We start from the raw sequence: 24,138 nt of genomic DNA, 5'->3' as shown, positions 1-24,138 counted from the left end.
TCTCGACGAGAACTTTACTTTGACATGTAGAGTTGAGGAAACAGCTCCCAGAGCATACAGCCAAGGTCTTGCAACGATGGCCATATATGGGGAATAAGTGCCAACCATAATGAAATCCACATCAACTGTTTCTGGACCTGACTGCATCGGCAAACGAATTTGTCCCTTTGGTATGACGGCCTTCCCTTCAAAACTTATCAGTGGCGAATCATAAGCCGTAAGATTCTCGAGCTTCAAATTGAGCCTCCTAAATAAATCAGGGTACATAATATCCGCACCACTACCCTGATCAACCTATCCTTAGAGTAACCACCAGGCCGTCATTATGCGGTTGGATGGTCCCAACTTTATCTTCGTCCGAGAAGCCCAAGATAGGCAGAGAAGCACCTTTAATCCTCTTCGGCCTCGAGCCAGACTCCTGGGCAAGAGTATGTGACACTGTCATCACCCTTGTAGGACAGGAGTCAATCCTGCTAGGAGCAGCGAAGATGACATTTATTATTCCCAAGGGCGGCCGAGATGAGTTGTTCTTCTGGTTACTTGAACCTAAATGGTTTCTTTGTCCATTGGGCTGATATAAATGTTGCTTCAACTTTCCTTCATTGACCAGCTGTTCCAAATGATTCCAAAGTGTCCGGAAATTCTCAATAGTATGGCCTACATCCTGATGGTATTGGCAAACAAAGCTCTGATTCTGCTTCGAAGGGTCCCCAGCCATCCTACTAGGCCACTTGAAGTAGAGCTCCTTGTAGACTTTCTCCAACAATTGGTGCACTGGTTCTCAAAATATGGTGTTAACTACTTGAGGATTGGCTGAACTAGATTGCCTAGAGAAATCTCTTCTTGGCCTGTGGTTATTGTACCTATTCGACCTGAAATCCCTCCTCTCTTAAGGGATAACCTTCACCTTACCTTTACCTTGTTGTTGGTCTTCCTCAACCCTTTTATACTCGTCAATGTGATCCATGAGCCAACGTACACTTCGCACGGGCTTCTTGGTTAGAGATTTCCTTAAATCGTGATCAGTTGGAAGACCCACCTTGAAAGTGTTAATCGCCACTTCGTCAAAGTCGCCGTCGATTTCATTAAACATCTCCCAGTATCTGTCAGAATACATTTTCAATGTCTCACCCTCCCTCATGGCCATAGATAACAATGATTCCAAAGGCCGAGGAACTCTGCTGCATGTAATGAATCGAGACGCGAACGCCTTAGTGAGTTCCATGAAAGAATCAACAAAACCCGCCTTCAGTTCATTAACCATCTCATAGCAATAGGTCCCAGGCTAGAGGAAAAGACTTTGCACATCAAGGTCTCGTTCTGAGAATGTACTGTCATCCTTTGATTAAAATAACTCACATGCTCAACTGGGTCCGTCCTACCATTATAGATGGTGAAAATGGGCTGGGTGAACCGTCGTGGAAGCTTTCCCTTCTAGATCCCATGTGAGAAAGGGGATTTGGAGATCTCAAGCAACGCCCTACTCTTAGCGTCATTTCCCAAGCCCCTGGAGGGAAGCTTTTTATGCCTACGACCCGGAAGCTCATCCTTCTCGTAAGAGAGGGTTTCGCTAGGAGGAGTCCTGAACCTTGGATTGTAACACTTTCCTGGGAGCCCCTAAAGGAAAGATCGGAAAGAGGTGAGGCTCGCCTTCGTTTGACACGGCGTTATTTTTTCTTAAGGTGGTCAATCTCCTTTTGCATGGCCTTGGCATCATCCTCATGGGTGGCTCTGCTTCCACCACGCAAATGGCTTGCACCACGCAAATGGCTTGCACCGGGGTGCACCGTATGCACACTTCCCTCTCGATCCCTCTGACGCTTGAGAAGCTTAAAGTGATCCTCACGTTGGGACCCCTCAGACTCTGCATGATGTGAACCTAAGCCTGCCATAATGTTCCAATTCCTTTAGCACTAGGTTTCCCATAGACGGCGCCAATTGTAAGTGCACAATTTGTACCCAGACCTAGATACGTGATGGGCTCAGGCCCAAAGAGCCTTATACAATCAAATTTTGTAGAACGTGGATTTGAAACCTAGATTTTAAGGATATTGGATAACAAATAAGCGGGCTAGATTGCCACAACTATATAATCAACGGATGAGAATAACAGAAATTCTCCTCGAACATAAGCCAATGATGATTTGTATTGACTTTCTCTCTTTCAATGATAAATTCTAATTGAAGAAGAAGCTCCCCCCTCTTTCCTATTCCCTTTCCTTTTATACCACTCTTCCTCTTCCCTTCACCTTCCACGTGTAGCACAAATCATCAGTTTAGATACTTGTCCCATCCACCACCGTCTTGATATCTCCAAACAATAGCTGGAAGGCTGAACATTACTATTCAGAGGTCATTTCTCCATTAATGTGGCCAGGGAGGTAGGTGCAGGGTCTTTAATGCGGTGGTAACAACTTTTTCTCTTCTGATATTTCTCACACGTTCTTCCCTTCAACAACTGTGTAGATCACGCCTTTACCCAACAGTTCTTTCAAAATTCTGTCTCCAAACACCTTGGCATGTCCTATGACTCTTACTTGACCCGTCCGAGGAGATACTCCTCCTCGGACAGTTCCTCCACTCCTTGTAGCGTGACTGGCCTGCGAGTCTCAAAGACTCTGCTTGGACAGGCTTACTCCACCAAATCAGGTCCAAATACATATTTTATTCATTTTCACCCCCATAATATATATATATATATATATATATATATATATATATATATATATATATATATATATATATATATATTCACCAATAGTTTTTCTGTAGAATCCCTCTTATAACCCTTTTTTTTTTTTTCAAGTTACAACTTATGCATATGTATTTGTAGTGGAAGGATATACGTATTTTATAGATTCATAGGAATTGATACGTTTATATGATTCTCTCTCTCTCTCTAGAACAACTTTTGTTCCCCTAATAAACAACTACTCTCATTAATTATTAAATTAATTTTTTTATGTAAAACTTAACAATAGCTTTACAAAATTAAGGGATAAAATAATAGTTATCCTAATAAACTTAACAATAGTTTTCCTAAGAAAAAACATTTTTTATTTAAAACAACTACTCTTATTAATTAAGGGATAAAATTAACAATAGTTTAACTTACATAAAACTTTATCATTGTTTTCCTCAACAAATTTAAATTATATTCAAACTAAAACTCTCTTAACTACCTTCCCAAGAAACTAATAAATTCAAAACTAAAATTCAAAACCTCACACAACCCCCCATGCTTTTCTTCCCCTCAAGTTGCATCTTACTTTTATTAATTATTTTAAAATTTTATTTTAGTAATTGTTATAATATATTTCCTCGAATCAAGGGATAGAATTTAATTATAATTTAATTTAGCTAAAAATTTATCATCTGAGTTTCAAAAATTTAAATCCTACTCCAAATTATAAATCTATTATCAAAATTTCAAAACTTATATATATTCACCAATGGTCTTTCCATAGAATCCCTCTTGCATGCACATCATGTTTTATTTTTTAGTTGCAACTTATGCATATGTATATGTATATAATAGATTTGATTAAATATATTCATCTTATTTATTGTTATCAGTTTCTAAATTTGCATGTATGGATATCAACATCATATGTATATCAAATACATGTGCATATATGATCAGTTTACTACCGGAGTGTATATTACCCAAAAGTGTAGGTAAGGAAGGTATTTTTGTGTTTGGCAATTCTCTTAGGTAAGTTTTTTATTATTTTTAAACTCTCAACTTTTGAACTATTTTGTGTGTTTTAGGTTTTGGTTATTCTATGTAGGCGTAAATGCACTTTTAGTCCCTACATTTTGCATCTTTTTCATTTTGGTTCCTACATTTTCATTTCACCACTTTTAGACCCTAAATCAATTAACGTGTTCCATTTTGATACTTACCTTACTCACTTAACAGAAATTGCTGATGTGGCAAACGGAGTCCACTGTTGGCACATTAAATGCTGACGTGGCTAATAAAATAATATTAAAAAATTATTTAGTATTTAAAATATGCCACTTTAGCATTTTAATTTAAAATTTTAAAAACAATAAATTTTAATTTTGCAATTCTAATTTCAATTTAAAAAAAAAAAAACAAAGAACCTTTTTTTCTTTTCAGTTTTAAAGATTAAGAAAAAAAAACTTTTAGTAACTATCTCAATTTTTCTTAAATTTTCTTGTCAACCAAACACAACATCATCAATAAACACAAAACTCAAACTCATTTTCATTTTCCTATCTCTCTCTCTAGGGTCAAACACTCAAACTCCGCTCTCTCCCTCTTTTCTTTCTCTCATTTCTTTTTTTCTTTAAGTTCAAGTTGTAGTTTTTGGGATATGGCTTTGATCCGGGTTTAGAGAAAGAGAGGTTGAGATGTGGTGGTTTAGATTTGGGTTTAAAGATAGAGGGGCAAAGATCAACGGTGATTTGAAGTAGATAGCCGATGAACTCAGTCCTTTCGCTCGTCAACCTTCGCATCGTTCTCCTTTGACACCGTCCCCGACGATCCTCTCTGCTGTGTCGTCTTCACCGTCTTCGGTGCGAGATGTCTTGGTCTGCCACGTGGCGAATGTAGTGAGAGAGGGGATGGACTTTGAGAGCTATGGGGGAGGTTGCTGACGGGTTTCAGATCTGGGATTTGGGTTTGGTTGTTCAGATCTATGATTTGGTGGTTCGGATCTAGTTTTGGTGGTGGGCTTTGTGTTTGGTTTTTCTGGTTCAGCATTTCGGCCTCTCAATTTTGCTTCCACTAGAATCGATTACCCATATCTTTGGTTTAAGATTTGGGTTTTGTTATTGGGTTTTTTTCATTTGAGCTTGTTTGTACTAGGAGTTTGTGTTGATGGAGGTAAGCGAATTGGGTTGTTGCTCGTTTTGCGATTGATGGGTTTGTGTTTGTATTCTTGCTGGATTTGTCTGCATTTGTGTTTGTGTTCTTGTTGGATTTGTCTGCATTTGTGTTTATGTTTGTGTTCTTACTGGATTTGTGTTTGTGTTCTTGCTTAATCTTGTATTTGTTTTCTAAGGGAAAAAAAAAAAAAAAAGAGAAAATGTCAAATAAAGGAAAATTTTCTTCTTGTTCTTAAATCTGGATTTGTGTTCTTATTGTTCTTGTTCAAGGCACTTTTAGATCTCAATTCACGTGATTTTTGTTTTTTATTTTTTATTTAGTTAAAATTAATAAATTAATTTTTTAATTTAGATGCTAATGTGGCATTTTTTTAATGCCAAAATATTTTTTTATTTTAATAGTACCGTCAACCACGTCAACTTTTTTCGTTAATTGGTTGATAGCAAGGATTGATATGACACACGCTAATTAGTTTAGGGACTAAATATGATAAAATGAAAATGTAGGGACCAAAGTAGAAATGAGACCAAAATCTAAGGACTAAAAGTGTATTTACGCCTTCTATGTATTTAGTTTGTAAGTATTTTGATTTTTTCAATTGAATATCACCACAAAAAATATGGTTCAAAACATGTCTTTCATGTGTTGCAGTGCAATATGATTTTAGATTACTTTTACTTATTGATTGTTAAAACTTAATCAATGTTTATCTATTTTTTATATTTTAAAATTTTGTTTGTGCTTTGTGTTAATTTCTTAGTATGCGAAATTCCTCCCATATCCTTTTAGATCATATATTTAAGGTTCCTGTGAACTTTTTCATGAATGTATTTCTTTGAAAGTCTAACTAAATTCAATTTAGAATTCCTACTATATCCTTTTAGATCATAGATAATATAGCTAAATTAGATCCATCGGTCCAAATTCCTACGTAAGTCTATCTTTACTTAACTTCTTTTTCTTTTTTTAAGTTTGGAAATTTGGATTGTTTTTCATTAATGACTTGAGATTTTGGCTTAATTTTTTTTTCAAGTGTTCAAATTATTAAATTTATTATTTTTTTCATGTGTCACATTGATATGTGTTCTTAAAGGCTAAAGCACAATATAATTAGACACATTACTCATGTTGTATAAGTTAGGATATTAACCATTTGAATAAAATCAACACTTTTTTAGGTGTATAAATACAATTGTTTTTTTTTTAATTTTAAGTTTGAAATTAATTGTTTTAGGATAACCTTATTTATGCAAGTATTAGAAAAGATTTAACTGCTTGAGTTCAAATCACCCTCCTTATTTGTAAATAAGGAACTATAAAAAAAAAAACAATCAGAAAAATTTTTATTGATCATCTTAATTAAAGTTTAGAGATATTATATATAAAGACCAATATACAAAGTTATGCATTTTATATATTAATAATCATTCACTTAGTTAGAAATGAGTTCTAAAATTATGTAATAACAACTCATTTAGTTATTATTTCTCAAAAAGAAAAAAAACTCACATGACCCTCACTAGTTAGAAAGAAGTTAAATGGAAAATTGAAGTGTAATAATAGCAAGAAGATACCAAAAAGTATTGAATACAGTCAATTCAAATGAGAACTATTCCAATGCAACTAAAACTACCATCTATGCTAATTAGGAAATGCTATTATAGTTTACTCATTCACAAATATGAAGATTGGTTTTATCTCAATAATAATAATATAAAAAAAGGATTATACATAAATATAACTCTCCAATTCGACGTTGAACATTCTCATCAAGAGTGTTATAAATGTTAAAATACTATTTTTAGCATTTATAACCACAAAAACCTACTCTATCATGGATGTCATATGCTAAAAAATTTGACATCTTGCTACAGTGAGCTCTCATTTTTTAGAGCACACTATAGCAAGATGTTATAATTTTTTATTTTTTATTTTTATTTTTTGTAGTGGGAGAGAGAGAGAGAGAGAGAGAGAGAGAGAGAGAGAGAGAGAGAGAGAGAGAGAGAGAGAGAGAGAGAGAGAGAGGAAGAAAAAATGAATAAAGAATATTTAAATGAAATGGTAAAAAAAATAGATATTTTGAAATTAGGGGTATTGTAAAGTAATGTGTTAAATGCTATAAAGATAGGTTTTTAGATGCTAAATGCTAAAATTTTTACAACTCTTGATGAGAATGCTCTAACTCTTCTTAGCTGATTTTATAAATAAAATAAAATAAAAAACTCTCTTCCTAATCATGCACATTGGAATATTTTTTTAATTTTACTATTATTTATAAATGTTTTTTTTCTTAACTTTGGAGTTTGGAGAGGTAAGATTGGTTGCCCTTGCGCTAACACAATCATCAATGAAAAAAATGATAAAGCAGGAACAAATAAGTTAATTTAAAAAGTTATTGCAATTTAGTGCGACCACTTGGTATAATCACGACTTCTAAGTCCAATTTTTATTTTATTAATTTATATTTATTTATAGATTTTTTTTCTTAACTTTGGAAAGGTAGGATTGGTTGGCCTTGCAATAACACGTCATCAATGAAAAAAAAAAGATATAGTAGTAGTTGATAAGAACAAATAAGTTGTTTTTATCTAAAAAGTGGTTGTTTTTACCTAAAATTTTATTGTTTTTATCTAAAAATTTGTTGCAATTTGCTACTACCACTTGGCGTAACCACAATTTTTAAGCCAAACATTTATTCTAATTTTTTTTTATAATCGGTTTCTTTTCTTAACTTATAGACGGTTTATTTTCTTCACTTTGGAGAGTTAGAATAGGTTGGCCTTGCAATAACATGTCATCAATAGAAAAATGATAAAATAGTAGTTGATAAGAACAAATAAGTTGTTTTTATCTAAAACTTTGTTGAAATTTTGTGCCACCACTTAACGCAACCACAACTTCTAAACCCTAACTTAGTCATTTGGTGGAGTCACTTTGAGCGACTATAATTTTAAGCTCAATTTTTATTATATAGTGTATGATATAATTTTGAGAGAAAAAATGGTATTAAATATTAATTTCTAAATAAAATATTCTAACACCCAACCCAAAAGAAGTGCCCTTATCAATTTTATTTTCGATGAATTAAGATTTATTTTATTTTATTTTTTAAAAGAATCGATGAATTGAGATATTATTAAACCAACATAAATGACAACTGCGTAATAGCTGGTCCACTTACAAGTTTTCTTTATATCAACCATGTCCACTTGAAGGGTTTTTCTCTAAAAGCGACTTATTGTATATCAATTTTTTTTTTTTTATATAATTTTTTCTTGATGTGGATTGGTAAGAGAATTTCAGGGACAATCTATTTACTATTATATAGATCCGCTTATGATCCATGCGAATCCATTAGGATCAGCCTGAATAAAAATTCAATATATAGATTTAATGAGATAAGTAAATAAATAAACCATGCTAAAAAATATAAAAACTAAAAACAAAACGCTATTAAGCTCTTTTTCTCCGTCATTACTTAATTTAGTTTTTGGATCCTTTGATTTAGGGGATTGCCCTGATGATTTTGTTAATATAATCAAGGTTCAAGGAGGAGGTTGGCCATTTTGTGTAAGGCTGTGCCTTTGTTGTTTGTATCAAAGTATAGTAAAATAGTGCTTTTTTTTTTTTTTTTGGTATTCATGGTAAATCTTAAAATTTTATAAAAAATGTGAGAAGGAAGAACGTTATTCACCGAATAACATAAAAATTACTCAATTTTTGTCCTTTTCTACCTTCAATAAAGTTTTCAATTCATCAAAAAATAAAAGCTTTTTAGCTGAGAAAAGAAGTACAGGTGACAGGTGGAGAAACCAAACAACTATTGCAACGCAGGTCAATGTTGTTTTCCAATACAAAAGGAAGAGTTGTACAGACTACAAAGAACAGGTCCTCAGAAAAGAAAAAGAGAAACGTCAAAAACCTACAAAGCACAAGTTCCAGCCCCAGTTTCAACAGGCAATTAACAATGACCAAACCAGATATGGATCCTGAAATATGGAGCCGAATGCCTGAAGAACTTCTCGAGAGAATCCTATCTCTCCTTCCTCTAAAGACCTTCTTGTATCTGAGATCAACCTGTAAAAATTTCAAGTCCCTTATATTCTCTCCATCTTTTATATCTAGACACTCTTCTGGTTCTTCTTTACCTTTTTCTTCGTTTCTTTTGCTGTCTCATCCTCAGTGTTACAATCAATTCCCTTTGTATGACACTGGCCTTGGAACCTGGCGCAGCGTAGCTCTTTCCCACTCTGATTTGCTACCAGCAGCATCTACAGCACCTTCTTTCTCTCTTCTCTCAACCTCCAGTGGACTATTTTGTTTCTCTCTTCCCCGCTCGTCTTCTTTTCTTGTGTGCAATCTTTTGGCTAGGACCTCAAGAATCATCAAGTTCCCAGCTTTCCCTTTTGCTTTTGAGCTTCTCACTTTGGTTTCCACGCCTGTTGGGTACAAATTATTCATGCTCTCAACTGGGTCCTCTTCGAAATTTTCTGCTTTTGTTTACGACTCAAATGCTCCGTCTTGGAGAAAATTCGATGGCTTTGACCCGGTTCTGAGTGATAATTATCAACAGGAGGGTGTTTTCTTTAATGGGTGTTTGTACTTTTCGACCCCAGAGCCATTTTCAGTGGTGAGTTTTGATTTGGAGAGTGGGAAATGGGAGACGCTTAATAGTGAATTGCCTGGGGATCTCACTTTTGTGAGGTTGGTTTGTGGTGAAGGGAAATTGTATTTGATTGGTGGAATTGGGAGCAATGGGATCTCGAGGGCTATCAAGTTGTGGGAATTGGACCAAGCAAAGAATTGGGTTGAGGTGGAGAATTTGCCAGAGATGATCTGTAGGAAATTCTTGTCTGTTTGTTACCATAATTATGAGCATGTTTATTGCTTTTGGCATCAGGGGATGATCTGTGTTTGTTGCTATACATGGCCAGAGATTTTGTATTACAAAATGTCAAGGGGGACTTGGTATTGGCTGCCCAAATGCCCTTCTTTGCCTGTCAAATGTAGTTGTGGCTTCAGGTGGTTTTCTTTTGTTCCAGCATTGTATGCTCCAGTTTAACAGTCATTTTCTCCTTGTCATTTGCTTTCACTACTGTATTTTATTTGATGCTTTTCACTTTTGTTTATATAATAAAGTGTGATAGATATGTCGTTTGTTAATAGAGCTTTGTTTCAGATTGGATTCTGTTTTACAGAAATCAGTTTTTTATGATTCTAGACTAATTTTTTTGTTACTGGAGTTGGGATTTCAGGCCCACCCAAAAAAAAAAAAAAACCCACCATAAAACAAGAATAAAATTTAGTAACATTTCCTTGAGAAAGACTATATTTTTGTGTTGCATAGGTTAATGCTACATGATTGAATTTAACCGGAGAATTTGAGCATTCACATCCGGTTGTTAAAAAATTTGTCATCTTACATTTTAAAACATTACTTCATCTATTTTACGATATAATTTCTCAGGTACCTAACATCCCAATTTTTATTTTACTATACTACTTATTAAAATAATATAAATTATTCAATTAAATAATATAAATCTCATATGCTGTGAGATAGAGAGATGAAGTCAGCAATTAATAAAATAAACAATTTTAAGTTCAGCAACAATGAGCAGTAATGTCTAAAAATACAAACTTAATGTAGCTTAATTGTTAAATATTTTAGGGGAAAATTACACTTTACCACTCTAAACTATGCATCAAATTACACTTTGCACCCTAAATTATCTAAATGCACACTTTACACCCTAAACTATTACACTTATTACACTTTGCACTTGGTGTTACTTTTGCTGTTATGTTTAACAGAATCTTACTGCATGTGACAAGTACATGCTTCTTACTTAGGTGGAACAAACTTAAAAGACTGAAATGTCCTTCTTCAAAGTTAATTAAAACAGCAAGATTCCGTTAAACATAACAGCAGAAGTAATAGTTTAGGGTGCAAAGTGTGCATTTGGATAGTTTAAAGTACAAAGTATAATCTGGTGCATAGTTTAGGGTGGTGAAGTATAATTTCCTCATATTTTAGATATAGCAATCATCAGGGTAAGAGCATCAGCATTAGTTATTTCAATTCTATCATATTTTATAACCCCAAAAAACCATGTTATCAATTATACAATACCATTTTCCAATACACCTAATATCTCAACTTTTAATATTTTTATTCTACTCATTAAAATAATATATCTTCACAATAAATTTTTTTTTTTTTCCCAATTTTATCCTCCACATGCGTGTACCTTCTAGAATCCTCCATTACTTTACTTTTCACACTCTTCTAGACTCCTCCTCCATCATCCTATCAACCCAAATTAGTGAAACTAGAAAAAAAAAAAAAAAAAAAAAAAAAACCATCACGCCGATCACAATGCCACAACCACCACAACATCGATCACATATACCAACAAACCCAGGAAAAAAAAAAACCATTAACACCCATGCCAATCACAACGCCACAGCCACCATAGCTCCACCATCTCGCCACTCATCGATCTCTGTCACGCCAATCTCGCCACCCACCGATCTCCACCACGTTGATCTCCACCGTTGTCAAAACCCACGACCCACTATTGTCAACAAAAAATCCAAGGTCTACGACGAAACCAGATCACAACAAAAAATCCATACCAGAAACAAGATCGCAACCCAGACCTCTTCGACATCTGCAACGAAATCCTCAAGCTCCTTAACACCAGACTCATCCCCTTCGCCGCCATCCGCGACTCCAAGGTCTTCTACCTCAAGCCCCAGCACCAGTGCAAGCTTTGAACATGGAGAGAGAGAGATGAAGTGAGAGAGAGAGAGAGAGAGAGAGAGAGAGAGATGAGAGACCGTGGAGAGAGAAAATACATAAAATATTAATAGATTTTTTACCATTGAGCTACAGTGCGATTCTAAGTTTAGAATCGCACTGTAGCACCTTTTTTTTTTTTTTGGCAATAGTGCTTGTTTACAACATCTAATGAAGAGCATATTTTGGGAGTCAATTGTAAAATGGGCCTACATTTGGGATATGCCCAATCCGTTCGTAATGCTCTAATGCTTGTCTTTTGTGTCTTGAAGGTTAAAATAGCAATTTGGGGATGCTTCTTAAACACCGTAAGATAAGTTTGCCTCAAAAAAGGAAAAAAGTGCAGCAGGTCCTCCATGTTAGCACCACCTAGTATGCATATATTACTGAAAATTGAGTAATCAGTTTTGCTGTGTGTTTCATATGACACTTTCTTCCCATTAATTGTTACATGTCATTTCGGATTAAGGCTCATCATCTAATCTGTTTCGTCCTGCAATAATTATGGCTATTATCTTTGAATTTGTTCGCATTTACCAATCACACGGGTGGACTTGGAAAGCCGTCTATTATTTGCTGTAAGTTCATATATTCCGCAACTGATAAATATCTAACAAAATTAGAATTCAAAGTCGAACATTCTAGAAAAGGAGGCCAACTTTACATGACTATTCATTTTTTTACACCATGCCAATAGGCCATGAGGATGGAAATTTGCAAGCGTCCTTTATTCCAAATCTAGAAAGTTATAAACAGAGGACTTTTCATAGACGCTTGGCCAATCAGAGACAGCCCTGAAGCTTATAGTTGTTGAATATTTTAACTCAGAAAGAAAATCAAAGAAAAACCTCCATTCATTTTGTGCTAAATAATTGAGTGTCCCTCTCAAGCGTTATTCATGACTAAATTTTCAGCTTGAGCTAGGATAATAATATAACAACAACAAATATAATAACAAGAACAATAATAGTTAAATGATATCTTCCTAAGATCAAACTGACCGGCAAGATAACCCTAGAATTCAACTGGGGCTGTCTGTTTCAACTTTCAATCAATCCAATGACAAACACGAGTAACAGATTTGGCTTTTATTCATACTAGCTTTTAAACCCGTGCAAATGTACGGAAATTACATAAGTACATGTATTTTTGAATTTTCGAAAAAAAAAAAAAACAGTACATCTATTTTTAACAAAATAAAAATAAAAATAATGAAAATTTTGCAAAAGTCCACAAATAAATTTTTGTATATAAATATAATTAGAATCCAAGAAAGCAAATATATTCAAATAATTTTAGGTAAATATTTGGAGAAAACATTTTGTTTCAAAAGCCTTACTTAAATAAATTTAATTAAATAAGTATGTAGTGAATGCAATTGAATTTATAAATTTTGAAAAATAATACTTGGTATGAATTTCAAATTTAAAATGTATATAACACTCCGTGTGCTATCCCTAAAAATGTGCTGTCTTACAAGTAGATTCTCTTTTAAGCTTATTCTAAACAACTACAACTGTAACATCCGTTGTGATGGAGAGAAAAATATTTCTAGCAATTGAAAAAAAAAAAAAAAAAAAGAATCCAGCTAAAGAGAATAGTGTGATCGTCCTTCCTTGGAAGAAAATTGGTGGGGAAGCAAGATTGTTGTTTGTTTCACATTCTTTGTCTTAATACTTCTTCAGCTAAAGAAATTGAACCCATGAACCTAAGTTTAAATAGAAAAAAAAAAAAAATCAAAGCTATTTAGACATGAAATTTAGCATTAAATTTGATAAGACAATTTTAATTATAAAAATACAAACCAACCTCAAGAATATCTCATCATCTCCCAATCTAAATAAAACTTGCTTAATTTAATGTGCATGATAGTGGATGACAAAATCTTTGATTTATGCAATGGTGAAAGACTAATGATTACATAATGACATAAGACTTTATGTGTCATATTAAACTTTACTTTGAAACTACCCAACTACTCATCTAAGCCCATTTTTTCACTAACAAAATAAACATTTCCAAGATGCATGATACTAAGAAAAAGTATGCAGTCCTTTCCTTACCTTGCATAAACAATAGAAATACCTTTAAAATTTCAAATGTAAATATAATGTATGGTAAAAAGTTCATCCTAGTGAAGTGGTAAATAAATTTAAATGTAAATATAAAAATTATTCTTGAACTATGTGTTGGGTAAGTACACTTTGGGGTGTGGAGCCATGCGGTTTTGGCCTAAATATCCGCTGTTTACTGATCTCTCTAATAATCTGCAAAAGTAAATATATCTAAAGCATTTATGTGGCGTTTGGTACGGAGAATCCACATTATTCCTGGCATTCAGATTCCCAGGAATGTGATTCCTAGGAATGTGATTCCTAGGAATGTAGTTATTCCTATGTTTGGTTTCATTGGGAGATTCCCAGGAATGTGAGATGATAATGTTTGGTGTATTCTCAGGAATCTTAAATGAATTATTTGTTTTTCCCATTTTGTCCTTAGATTTGAATGTGAAGTACCAAGCCCATTAAAAAAAAATCTTCCTTTAAATAAATAATGAAAAAATATATATAAACTATTAATTAGTCCTTTAAAAAAATATCTTACTCTAAATAGATAGATAAAAAACATTATATAAATTATCAATTAACAACACATTCATTAAAACTGTGATCTAACATTTCAAAATGACAAGAATAATACAAAAATAACTATTAGCAGAGTTATTTATCCTGTTTATGTTGTTTTGGCGGGAAAAAATAAAGACAAGAGAGAAGATATTGATAATTTGTTTTATAGTTTATCTTAATTGCTTAAATGATAAGGAAAAATGGTTAAAATTGTCAATTTATAAAAAATATAATTTCTTTTAAGTTTGGGAATCTGGATTCCCACCTGTTTTAAAGGGAATCCACATTCCTACTGAGAGGGGTTTAAGGATTCCCCTGGCATCTGATTCCCTAGCGTAATTTGCAACTAAACATGGGAATCTTTAAACATTCCTGGGAATCCTAAAACATTACCCCATACCAAACGCCACCTTACTAATTTGCTCAAAGTAAGAACCTACAAAAATAAGGAGATTCACATAAACAAACTAACCTAAGTAAATAACTTAACACCACATATAAACTTGAAACACATCAAATCTGAAACCTACCAATTTTGGCCTGTAGTAATGTAATCAAGATTTCATCTCTTAAATTCATTTTTTTTTCCTATAAAATCTATAAGCTGACAATTTGGAACACCAATCTACCATTCCTAGGAACCACAACGAATTAAACCATGAGACTATAGAACATTTGACAACAAAAAAGTTTAAAACCAAAAAATGGTTACAAATTTATGAAATAAAAAGTCAGGGGAAAGTATTAATTTGAGGTATCATAATTCGTGCAAGGATATGAAGGAACATATTCAAAGTTGAAATCAAAGAGATCTTTCTTAATGTTTGTGATTAGCCCAAGTTATTACCCCTCAAATAATTAAAAAAGACAGGAACAAACTAACCTAAGTAAAAAAAAATTAAAAACCACATATAAGCTTGAAACACACCAATCTAAATCTTACATGACAATTGCAAATACCAAATCTGCTATTCTTATGAACCACAATTGGATTTTCCTTCTTTTTTTATTTTTCTTTTTGCTATCATATCATGGTAAAGGAAAGAAATAAATTTTAGCTTTTATTTTTAGAATCAAAGAGTCCATATTTGAGAATCTTCAAAACTATCTTAGGTCTATTTTTTAAAAATTACTATATAGTGTAAACTGGTAACTTTGATAAGGCACAAAACAAAACATAAGTTAGATACAAAGGAGACAGGACACAAACACAATAAAAGGTTTGATGCAGACAGGACCAAAACAGAGCCCCTGCCTACCAGCAGAGGACCAAAAGAATTCTGGGATCAATCCTATTAGAGCCAACACTTCTTATACTGGTTAATAGACTTTGAAGGTCACCAATAGCACCTGCACTCACCCAGTCTTGAATTTGTCTGTTTTCAAAAAGTTTCTCAAGCTATTTGCTGGTTGAGAGCACAAAAACACTTAGAATTCCCATATGCTTCAAGAGTTACAAATTAAATAATAGATACAAAGGGAAAATTAAGTTTTCTTGACCTTTCAATTTAATTTAGTAGCTCTTCTCGAACAGTAGCCGAAGGTCTTATAAGTCAAGGATGACAGATTTGCATTAACATGTGGGGGAAAATATGTCATTGTAAATAAAAAATTCTTGAGAAGAGTCAACATAAATGAGGTGCTAGAAACTGAGATCCTATAAAACATGAGATTGTGTGCCAGGTAATTAAGTATAATTATCTAAAATTCAGAAATCATGGCAGGTTTATATAAATGAACCATTACAAATTTTAAACGATTATCAATACCAAATTTAAATTTAACAACATAAAGTAATGTTTTATGCTCTATTTTGTATATAATAATTCAACAAAATAAAACAAAATGTTTATAGGTAATTTACTACTATAGAAACTCAAACATTACAATCACTGGTGGGAAAAAATGTAAGAGACAACAAACCATATATAAAAACACCATTTGAAGTTGAAACTCTTATTTATAGTCATCACCAATCACAATTGAAATACCTCAGAATCAAGAAAACTTAATCTTTGGGGTAGATAGAAATCTGAAACCACCTTTGGTCATATGCAAGGTTTGTTGCAAGAGGATCATAGATTAGTTCATGAACAAAGCAAAAGTGCTTTTGGTTTTTAGTCAATTTTTGCTCTGCCTAAAGCAATTCAGTACCTTGGTTTTTTTGGCTTTAGAAATTTCCAGGTTTTGCCAAGTAGTGCACAGAGTTGAAAGGGCTCTCTACAATCTTCTAGGAAAGACTCTTTCCCATACATTTGATCATTTTGCAATTAACTAATTTGGCCTAAAGTTTTTTTTTTATAGATGAACAGTCATAAAATATGTAATCTCTAGACTCTTGCTTTCTCCTGTAGAACACACATACAATGTCAGACTTATCCCCATTGACCAACCCTATTAGGAGTGGGAAGTCTATCCATAAAGAGTTAGCCAAAAAATGATGGCATGCTTGCAAATAGCAGCAGAAAAACAAACCAAAAGCCCTCTAATTAACAACTGGATGCCTTTCCCTAATCTTATTCCAGGTTGATCTAAACTAACAAACATCAAAATAAACAGAAATGCAGCAATTTATTACTTCCTAAGCACAATGAGGAGCATAAAAGTAACCCAGAATAGATAGTACCAATTCATGTCACAAAACAGAGCTACCACAGACTTTCATGCATAGTATAAGAAAAAATAAGAATGCTTTTGTCAATTGAACAAACAAAACAGGAGTTATGGGAAAAATATATCATGTTCCATATTTTGAAAGTCAATCTCTCATAACTTTCCTTTTGGACTGGAAGATTGAGGCTTATGCTTATTTCTTTCCATAGCTAAATCCATGACCAGCCAAATGGGTTATTTTCTTTGAGATTGATATTGATCTGCCTTCCTCATAAATGGTTTGTGTTAATCTTCTAGTCTTATGCAGAGTTCCAATTTGGCCTAAAGTATAATGAACAATATAAAATGAAATTTTAGAATAAAAGCAACATTATAAATTTATCAAACAATTTGTAAGCATGTAACTAAAATGTAGTTACCATTACCATTAGAACAATATTTCTAACGTAAAGACCATCAATTACATACAGTTGGGTTGATGTTTGAGTAGGAAATGCCTGAGAAGTTCTTGGAGGACAGTTGCTTATTCTGAAATTGTGGTGCAACACTGTCTGCAATAAGTAAGCACACCATCACATTACTATGAAAAAAACTATGTAAATGTTATGTAATATTACCAATAGCATCACATTTAGTTCATAATTCATTTTATCTACCATGCTGATATCTTCTAGACTTCATTCTTCTAAACTTTTGTTCATATTCATTGTTCATAAATGAATAAATTATATAGATTTATCACGGTATGAGGTGGGAAAAATTGAACCCAAACATCACATATTAAGTCTAAGAGGGATTTCATCAAACATGCGGAATGCAATAAAAACAGATATGTAGAACAGTGCAACTTTTATCTACGTTCAAAGTAACCCAAAAAATTCAAATCGAGTCCAATTTAGTAACATCATAGACACAATAGCAAGCAACGAAACACATATGGCAAGATTTGAATATTTATGAGCTTACCAATAAAATCTATTGTGGCCCAATTCATTGTCGAATAAAATCTAAGCCAAGAATCAATATTCGTTCAATGAAAGATCAAACACAAATGCATTTTTTTGGAAAATTTGATAGTTGCAAAATGGGTCAGATTGTAAGAGATGCTGATAAAAAAGGAGAGTTCTTTTCAATTTCTAAAGACGCAAAATTGGTTTGCGATTTTGGATTTCCTTCTTCCTATGTCTGTTGGTTTGGAACAGAACATGCAATCGGAAAGAAAGTGGGCCGAATTTGGTAAACTACACAGAAAGAGTATTCGAAACAGGAAAATTAACAATGTTATACTGACCTTGTGTATATGGAGTTGCAGAAATGAAATGAACAGAGCGTGAAGAGAGAAGAATTTCCTTTTTTTTGCTCGTTTTTGTTAAACGAAACGGAAGCAGCGGATGATAACATTCTTGTTGAGATACAACACCAAATTGATCCATAAAGATCTGAAGAGTAAAGACATATAGCCAAAACGAATTGAACCCAAATATCCCAAAGAAAAACCAAATAACTGATATTAAAAACCATTATAAACCAAATTCCTTACTCAAAACCGAACCTAAGCCAAAACCTGAATTCAATCCAATCTAACCAAAATGCCCAGACCTTAATCATATTTGACCCCAAATTTAAAGAACCAAAAAATAAAAACTATGATGAGGAATGAAGAAAAATTAAATTACTCCAGAGCGTCCATGGTCATCCACACCAGCAGCCGTCCAGAAGAAAGCACCAAGACGAGGCTAACGCCCATGGTCGTCCATAGGTGAAAACACACCCGCAGCACTCATCCTACGAAAGCTATCATCCTCGTCCTGAAGGGGTTCGTCCACAAGAGGACCCCTTGGACGAGACCTTTACACTTGGGAATTACTGAGTACATTTCACTACTTCGCAACATACGCATAACTTCCAGTGATCGTTGTATGAGAAAATATAACTCCTAAACGGTTGTGGAAGTTATTCCTGAACCCTCGCACCTCCTCAAATCCAGGGGAGGTTACAATCTCAATAACTGTTCCTAGGACACTATATAAACACTTATTTAGACGCTTGATATTTCCCAAAAAATTGGAACTCCGAAAATAAAGAGAGAAAACTAACTTTGCCATCAGAAGGTTCTTGGCCGGCAACCCTGGTCACCTTTGATCGCTTTTCTTTCTTTTCCAGGCCATCGAAGGAGTAAGCAATCCTGTCAAGTCCTAAGCAATTCTGTCAAGTCCAAAGCATTCAGCCAACTGATTTTCTTTGCATCATCAAACTATATCGGTGGTGGGTACGGGGTTTGACGGAGGAAGAAGCGTGATTGTCTTCTCAGATTTTTTTTTCCCCTCCATTTTCTATGCCTGACCAAATTTCTCTCTATCGTTCTCTCTCCTCGTCCTGTTTGGATGTTTTAAGGTTTGATTTTTCTTTCTCTATCTGCGTTTTTTGTTTTTTGGAGTATTAGAAGATATTTAACCGGTTATTTTTCCTTTTATACTGAGAGAGTTAGAGGCTATCAAACAGTGTGATAACGTTATGAAGCAATATAATTTATCGCACCGTACAGTATTTTTTTTTTTTCTTATGTGTCAACACCTCCTTAATTGTAGCAAAAGGCTTCTGCTTTTATATATAGTATTAAATTAGATTAGATTATTACCTCATCATTCTATCTTTAAGCCATAACAGACTTTCCTGTTAATGGACTTAACATGACATTTTTTATCATCCCTGCATTAAAGTTCAAAGCATTTTGTTTCTTTTGGGCTAAAGCGAGAGATTGACATTTACAAGAGAATTATAGGCCCAAACCGAGAAGGTAACATGCAGTGTCCCAGTCACGAAGCTGAATTGTTGATGCTGCATGAAAACTAAAACCAATAAACTAGAAAATGACACTTTTGATGGGATCCAAACAACTGTTTAGTGCATCAACAATTTGATGATAGTAAAAGAATCGAAGAATCAAATCTATTCTTCCACAATAAGTTGAATAAGAACTATTCCAATGCAAAATGACAAGCAATTTCCTCATGAGAGAGAGAGAGAGAGAGAGAGAGCTGGGAAAAAAGGGAGGGTATGAAAATTGTGACTCAAGCATCTAATTGAGCCACCAAGAGAACAAAAATATCTATAACACTAGTAATTCAATATTCTCATTCTGAACCACATCAACAAATCATAACTGTACGAAACTAATCAAATTGCGATACCCCTATCTCAAATCAATATATCAGTTCAAGGCTTCAGAGAGAGTGCCAACCCAAACTTGGGATTTTTCTCCAAGGCTTTGGTATCAAATGCACCAGAAATTGTTAGGGAGGACTTGCGTGTAAGCTCGTGTCGTAAAAGAGCCCCAAGATTGCCATGGTTGTTGAGCTTTGTCTTCACTACTGTGTGACGATCAACCACATACGAACATCCAACTGTTAAAGTGTTCTCATTAGAGGAGAACCTTCTACTAACCTCTCCCACTACAGCTCCTCCATTTAGCTTTCTTAGATGGTGCAAGTATGACACCCTTAATGAATCTCCTTTGTCCGCCCTGCAAAAATAAATGAGGGCAGTCATCTACCACACCATAAAACCTGACACTCTTCCATGTTGTGCTATAATATATTTTAAATTGAAAATATAAGTACAAATAGTGTTATTTGGCATCATTATATTGAAGCACATTCTAATGCTATAACACAAATATAGAAAACATCCATAGAAATGTGGTCTCCTTAGTCCTATACTATAACCCAAGTTCCCTTCCAAGTAATGACAAACCATATATATGGATCACTTTAAAAAAATGCATCAAGGGTCAAATGTTAGTGGCAAATTTTTAGTTAATGACCTCACAGAGAGACTTACAGAACTACTCAAACAATGAATCTGGCTCAGTAACACAGGGAACTTACAATATAACTGAAGCTGTGGAATCTGGCTTTGCCAAGCTCACACCAGCATTATACTTTGCAAAGTTACCAGAAGCTGTCAAGTACCTAGCTTCAGCTCCGAAGGCAATGCTGGGAGTACCAATGGTAGCCGAAAAATCAACAGAAGGGGACTGGTTGAAACGTACAGCTGTAGTGAAAGTCGCATGTTCATTAAGATACTGAACCTCTAACTGCCAAAGAAAGGATGTACAACTATAAAATCTTTAGAGTTGCAGAAATTGTGTATTCACATCCTGTCCACATGCCAAGGAAATTGGTACCTTGCCAGACTTGTAATCAGGAAATTTTAATGAAGCAATAGTTTTTGTGGATGGAAGGATATCTGTCACAGTGAAGGTTGTTGAGACCTGCTAAGCCAAAGAGACTATTATTAGAAACAACACAAATTGTTATTCAAATTTTGAAGAGAGAAAGAAGGTGAGGATAAATACATTTGATGCTGTATCAACTTTGACATCAAGTGCAGCATTCTTATGTTTGTACTGTGCTCCTAAGTCACCAGAAGAGAGACTTCCCTTCTTTGCCACAGTTGAACGAAGGGCCTGGAGTTAAAGAAATAAGATAATCACTATCAACTGATATCAATGCAAAAGGGGATATTAAAAAATAACACATTAAAGGTATGACTCCAGTTAACGTAAAGCTCAAGGAAAATACAATGTAACAGTTATCTAAGTAGGAAATCTTTAAGCACGTCAAATAGACACAATTCACAATTAAAGTTATGCAAATCCACAACTGAATAGTGTTTACTAAGAACATTGTTTTGACCAACAATCTCGTCACATGATTTGGGAGATGTATTTTCCAGAATCAGCCCAAAATAGCTTTAGAACAATATCAATTAAAAGAAAATGTCAGACGGAGTGGACAGTCTGATCTATTATTTTCAAGTTTCAACAAACACAATAATTTGTCAAACCCATTCATTGTAGCCAGAGAACATAAATTTTCTACACAAAGCATTGATCGAACCAATTCAAAGTGAGCAGCATCAAAAGCTTTGCTTTGTAACTGATACAGTTTGGAAATGCACTACTCTATTTTCCTTATATTTAACACTAACCATCAAATTTTATAATGATGCACTCTTCCCCCTATCAAAGTGACTCTATATGTGCATGACCAACCTTACTGCTTGTTGAAGACCCAATTATCATATACACAAAATTGAAACCATGACAACCACATCCTTCAAAGTTAAAATGTTCAAGAATCTTAAAGAAGAAAGTGAAAAGTGAGCCAGTAACTCATTAGTCAGTCATCAAATTGAGTCTAATTCAATGGCCACAAAGTTTTTATCCATTTAAAAATATCTAGGGCCACAATATATTTTCTCAAAGCCTCTTTTTTTGGGGGGGGGGGGGGGGAGAGGGGGACTTCTTCTTCTTTTTTGATAGGTAGGGGAGGGGGACTTCTTCTTCTTTTTTGATAGGTAGGGGAGGGGGACTTCATCTTCTACATAAACCTCATTTGAATTCCTATTTAGTGATTTATAGAACAAATCCTCACAGGGTAAACACTAAAAATGTAAGTTTTTTGTTTCTGTGAATGTTAGTACCTACCCCACTCCCCTTGCCCTCCCCACTAAGTATATTTTGAAAATACATGGCGTATCTAACAGGTAGGCACTAAAAATGTTAGCTATTTGTTTCTGTGAATGTTAGTACCTACCCCACTCCCCTTCACCACCCCCCCCCCCCACCCAAGATCTATTTTGAAAATTCATGGCATATCTAACATGATTCAGACTATTGAATATATAAGCTATAAATATGTGTGTGTGTATATATATACACATACATACATTTTGGGGCAAAATTACATTATAAACTCTATATTTTAGAGCTGGATTCAAATCAAACCTTGAACTTTTGAAATCATATTAATTTAATTTTTTTTTAAATTTAAACCCCAATTAAATCAGACAATCAAACCCCCAAATCAAATCCAAAACAGTCCAGGGCTTAAAAGTTCAGGGTTCAGTTTGAAAGAAACTGCAATGCATAAGCAACAGTCTTAAACTTTAGGGTTTAATTTAGAACTTGTGAAACTATAGGGCTTAATTTGTAAGTTTGTAACTACACCTAAAATAGAAAGTTTAAAAATGTAATTTAACCCCTTTTTTAAAGAATGATATCAATACATAGATACATGCATACATATAATATTCTAATCAGTGCATCTCCCAATTTGCTTTCAGTGGTAGCATTAGCAATGTGGCCCCATGAACTTTTTTTGATAAGTCGATAGTTGAGGTGAGAGGATTTGAACACTGAATGTTTCCATTGAAAACACCACGAGGTGCCAATTGAGCTACAATGCTCTTGGTGGTCCCGTGAACTTTGGCCAAATACTTATTCAATAATACTCATATGTTAGTCTTGTCATTTAAAAAAATAATTTCTCAGTACTGAAATTCATACTCATTTCCAAATTCCACTCTTCTCTCAGTCTCTCTATTCAAACCATAAGATCAGTAAGTTTTGGCCACAATGGAAATGGGAAATGGGCGATTTAATCTAGTGACCTTCCCTTCTTAGCAAACAAAAAAGGCTCTATGATGTACCAAAAAAACAATTCAGGACCCATGAATACAATTCACACAAATCCAGTACTGTTGTAATAACCAAACAGTCATAAGCATGACCAAAGCAACAAATCCAACAGACACTCAAATGTACTAAACCAAAGCAGAACAACATCAAACAAATTATGTAACCACAACATGTATATACTAACAATCAGGTAATCGGGTTAACAATTAAAACCAACCAAAAAAATTGGCAGCGATCAAGAACAATAGTAATTCATATAAGAAACATGTTAAAAACATCTTTTTTAAGAAAAATGAAAGATTGAGATGAATAGAGGAGGAAGTGGGTGTACCAGTCCTGAGTCACTTTTGGAGGAGATAGTGAATTTCAGGTCAGAGCCATAGTCCTTGTTGAGCAAGTCTGCAATTCAGAGCTAATATCACTAACTTGTAACGCCATTAGAGAGAGAGTGAGAGAGAGAGATAAACCTTTGGATTTCTTGCCAATATCGGTGAAGAGTGAAGGTCCCTTGGTCGCCATATTTGCAGATAGAGAGAGAGAGAGAGAGTGGAAATTGGATTTTGGGTTTAAGAGGGTTTTTTGTACACAGAATCTTGGGCTTATATAAACCCTTAATTTTGATTTCGGCTTTCAGGGTTTTAACAAAAAACAAGAAACAAAAAAGTTCTTGCATTTCAGAAAGCTCTCGTTGAGAGTCGAACTCAAGACCTCCCGCTTACTAAACGGGTGCTCTAACCAACTGAGCTACGAGAGC

At 34.1% G+C, this 24,138-nt stretch overlaps 3 protein-coding genes, 1 long non-coding RNA gene and 1 other non-coding gene across 9 annotated transcripts; 1 reads left to right on the top strand and 4 right to left on the bottom strand.

Annotated features, from left to right (window-relative positions):
• Positions 1 to 289: 289 nt before the first annotated feature.
• LOC142612436 (uncharacterized) lies at positions 290 to 718 on the bottom strand. The gene has a single exon (XM_075784533.1). The coding sequence runs from the start codon at positions 716 to 718 to the stop codon at positions 290 to 292; it is 429 nt and encodes a 142-aa protein (XP_075640648.1).
• An 8,014-nt stretch (positions 719 to 8,732) lies between these two features.
• On the top strand, positions 8,733 to 10,051 carry LOC142613757 (F-box/kelch-repeat protein At5g43190). The gene has a single exon (XM_075786243.1). It carries the CDS (start codon positions 8,826 to 8,828, stop codon positions 9,918 to 9,920), a length of 1,095 nt encoding a protein of 364 aa, XP_075642358.1. The 5' UTR covers positions 8,733 to 8,825; the 3' UTR covers positions 9,921 to 10,051.
• Positions 10,052 to 13,091: 3,040 nt separating this feature from the next.
• Positions 13,092 to 18,968, bottom strand: LOC142612658 (uncharacterized). Of its 5 annotated transcripts, none has more exons than XR_012840168.1 (3): positions 18,192 to 18,952; positions 17,369 to 17,451; positions 13,092 to 13,927 (listed from the first exon to the last, which is right to left on the bottom strand). It is a non-coding gene; the product is annotated as an uncharacterized LOC142612658 (long non-coding RNA). The 5 variants fall into 5 exon arrangements; XR_012840167.1 differs by having other exon boundaries at positions 13,092 to 13,368; positions 18,192 to 18,944; XR_012840165.1 differs by lacking the exon at positions 13,092 to 13,927 and adding an exon at positions 16,884 to 17,221 and having other exon boundaries at positions 17,326 to 17,451; positions 18,192 to 18,951.
• Positions 18,969 to 19,783: 815 nt separating this feature from the next.
• Positions 19,784 to 24,013, bottom strand: LOC142612891 (mitochondrial outer membrane protein porin 2-like). Its single transcript, XM_075785067.1, has 6 exons — positions 23,852 to 24,013; positions 23,716 to 23,783; positions 21,258 to 21,368; positions 21,087 to 21,173; positions 20,788 to 20,996; positions 19,784 to 20,423 (listed from the first exon to the last, which is right to left on the bottom strand). The coding sequence occupies exons 1-6, from the start codon at positions 23,901 to 23,903 to the stop codon at positions 20,117 to 20,119; spliced, it is 834 nt and encodes a 277-aa protein (XP_075641182.1). The 5' UTR covers positions 23,904 to 24,013; the 3' UTR covers positions 19,784 to 20,116.
• A 51-nt stretch (positions 24,014 to 24,064) lies between these two features.
• On the bottom strand, positions 24,065 to 24,138 carry TRNAT-AGU (transfer RNA threonine (anticodon AGU)). The gene has a single exon. It is a non-coding gene; the product is annotated as a tRNA-Thr (tRNA).

Source organism: Castanea sativa, chromosome 10 (assembly GCF_040712315.1).
Source record: "Castanea sativa cultivar Marrone di Chiusa Pesio chromosome 10, ASM4071231v1".
NCBI lineage: Eukaryota > Viridiplantae > Streptophyta > Magnoliopsida > Fagales > Fagaceae > Castanea > Castanea sativa.
Note: the sequence above shows the minus strand (reverse complement) of the source record. Positions and strands in the feature narration are given on the sequence as shown.

Bases quoted from the DNA above. Each gene is read 5' to 3' on its own strand.
- LOC142613757 (XM_075786243.1), top strand. From the start codon at position 8,826: ATGACCAAACCAGATATGGATCCTGAAATATGGAGCCGAATGCCTGAA.
- LOC142612891 (XM_075785067.1), bottom strand. From the start codon at position 23,903: ATGGCGACCAAGGGACCTTCACTCTTCACCGATATTGGCAAGAAATCC. The intron at 23,784-23,851 runs GTTTATCTCTCT...TCTGAATTGCAG, and splicing joins TATTGGCAAGAAATCCAAAG to ACTTGCTCAACAAGGACTAT. The intron at 21,369-23,715 runs GTACACCCACTT...CTTTAACTCCAG, and splicing joins CCAAAAGTGACTCAGGACTG to GCCCTTCGTTCAACTGTGGC.
- LOC142612436 (XM_075784533.1), bottom strand. From the start codon at position 718: ATGGCTGGGGACCCTTCGAAGCAGAATCAGAGCTTTGTTTGCCAATAC.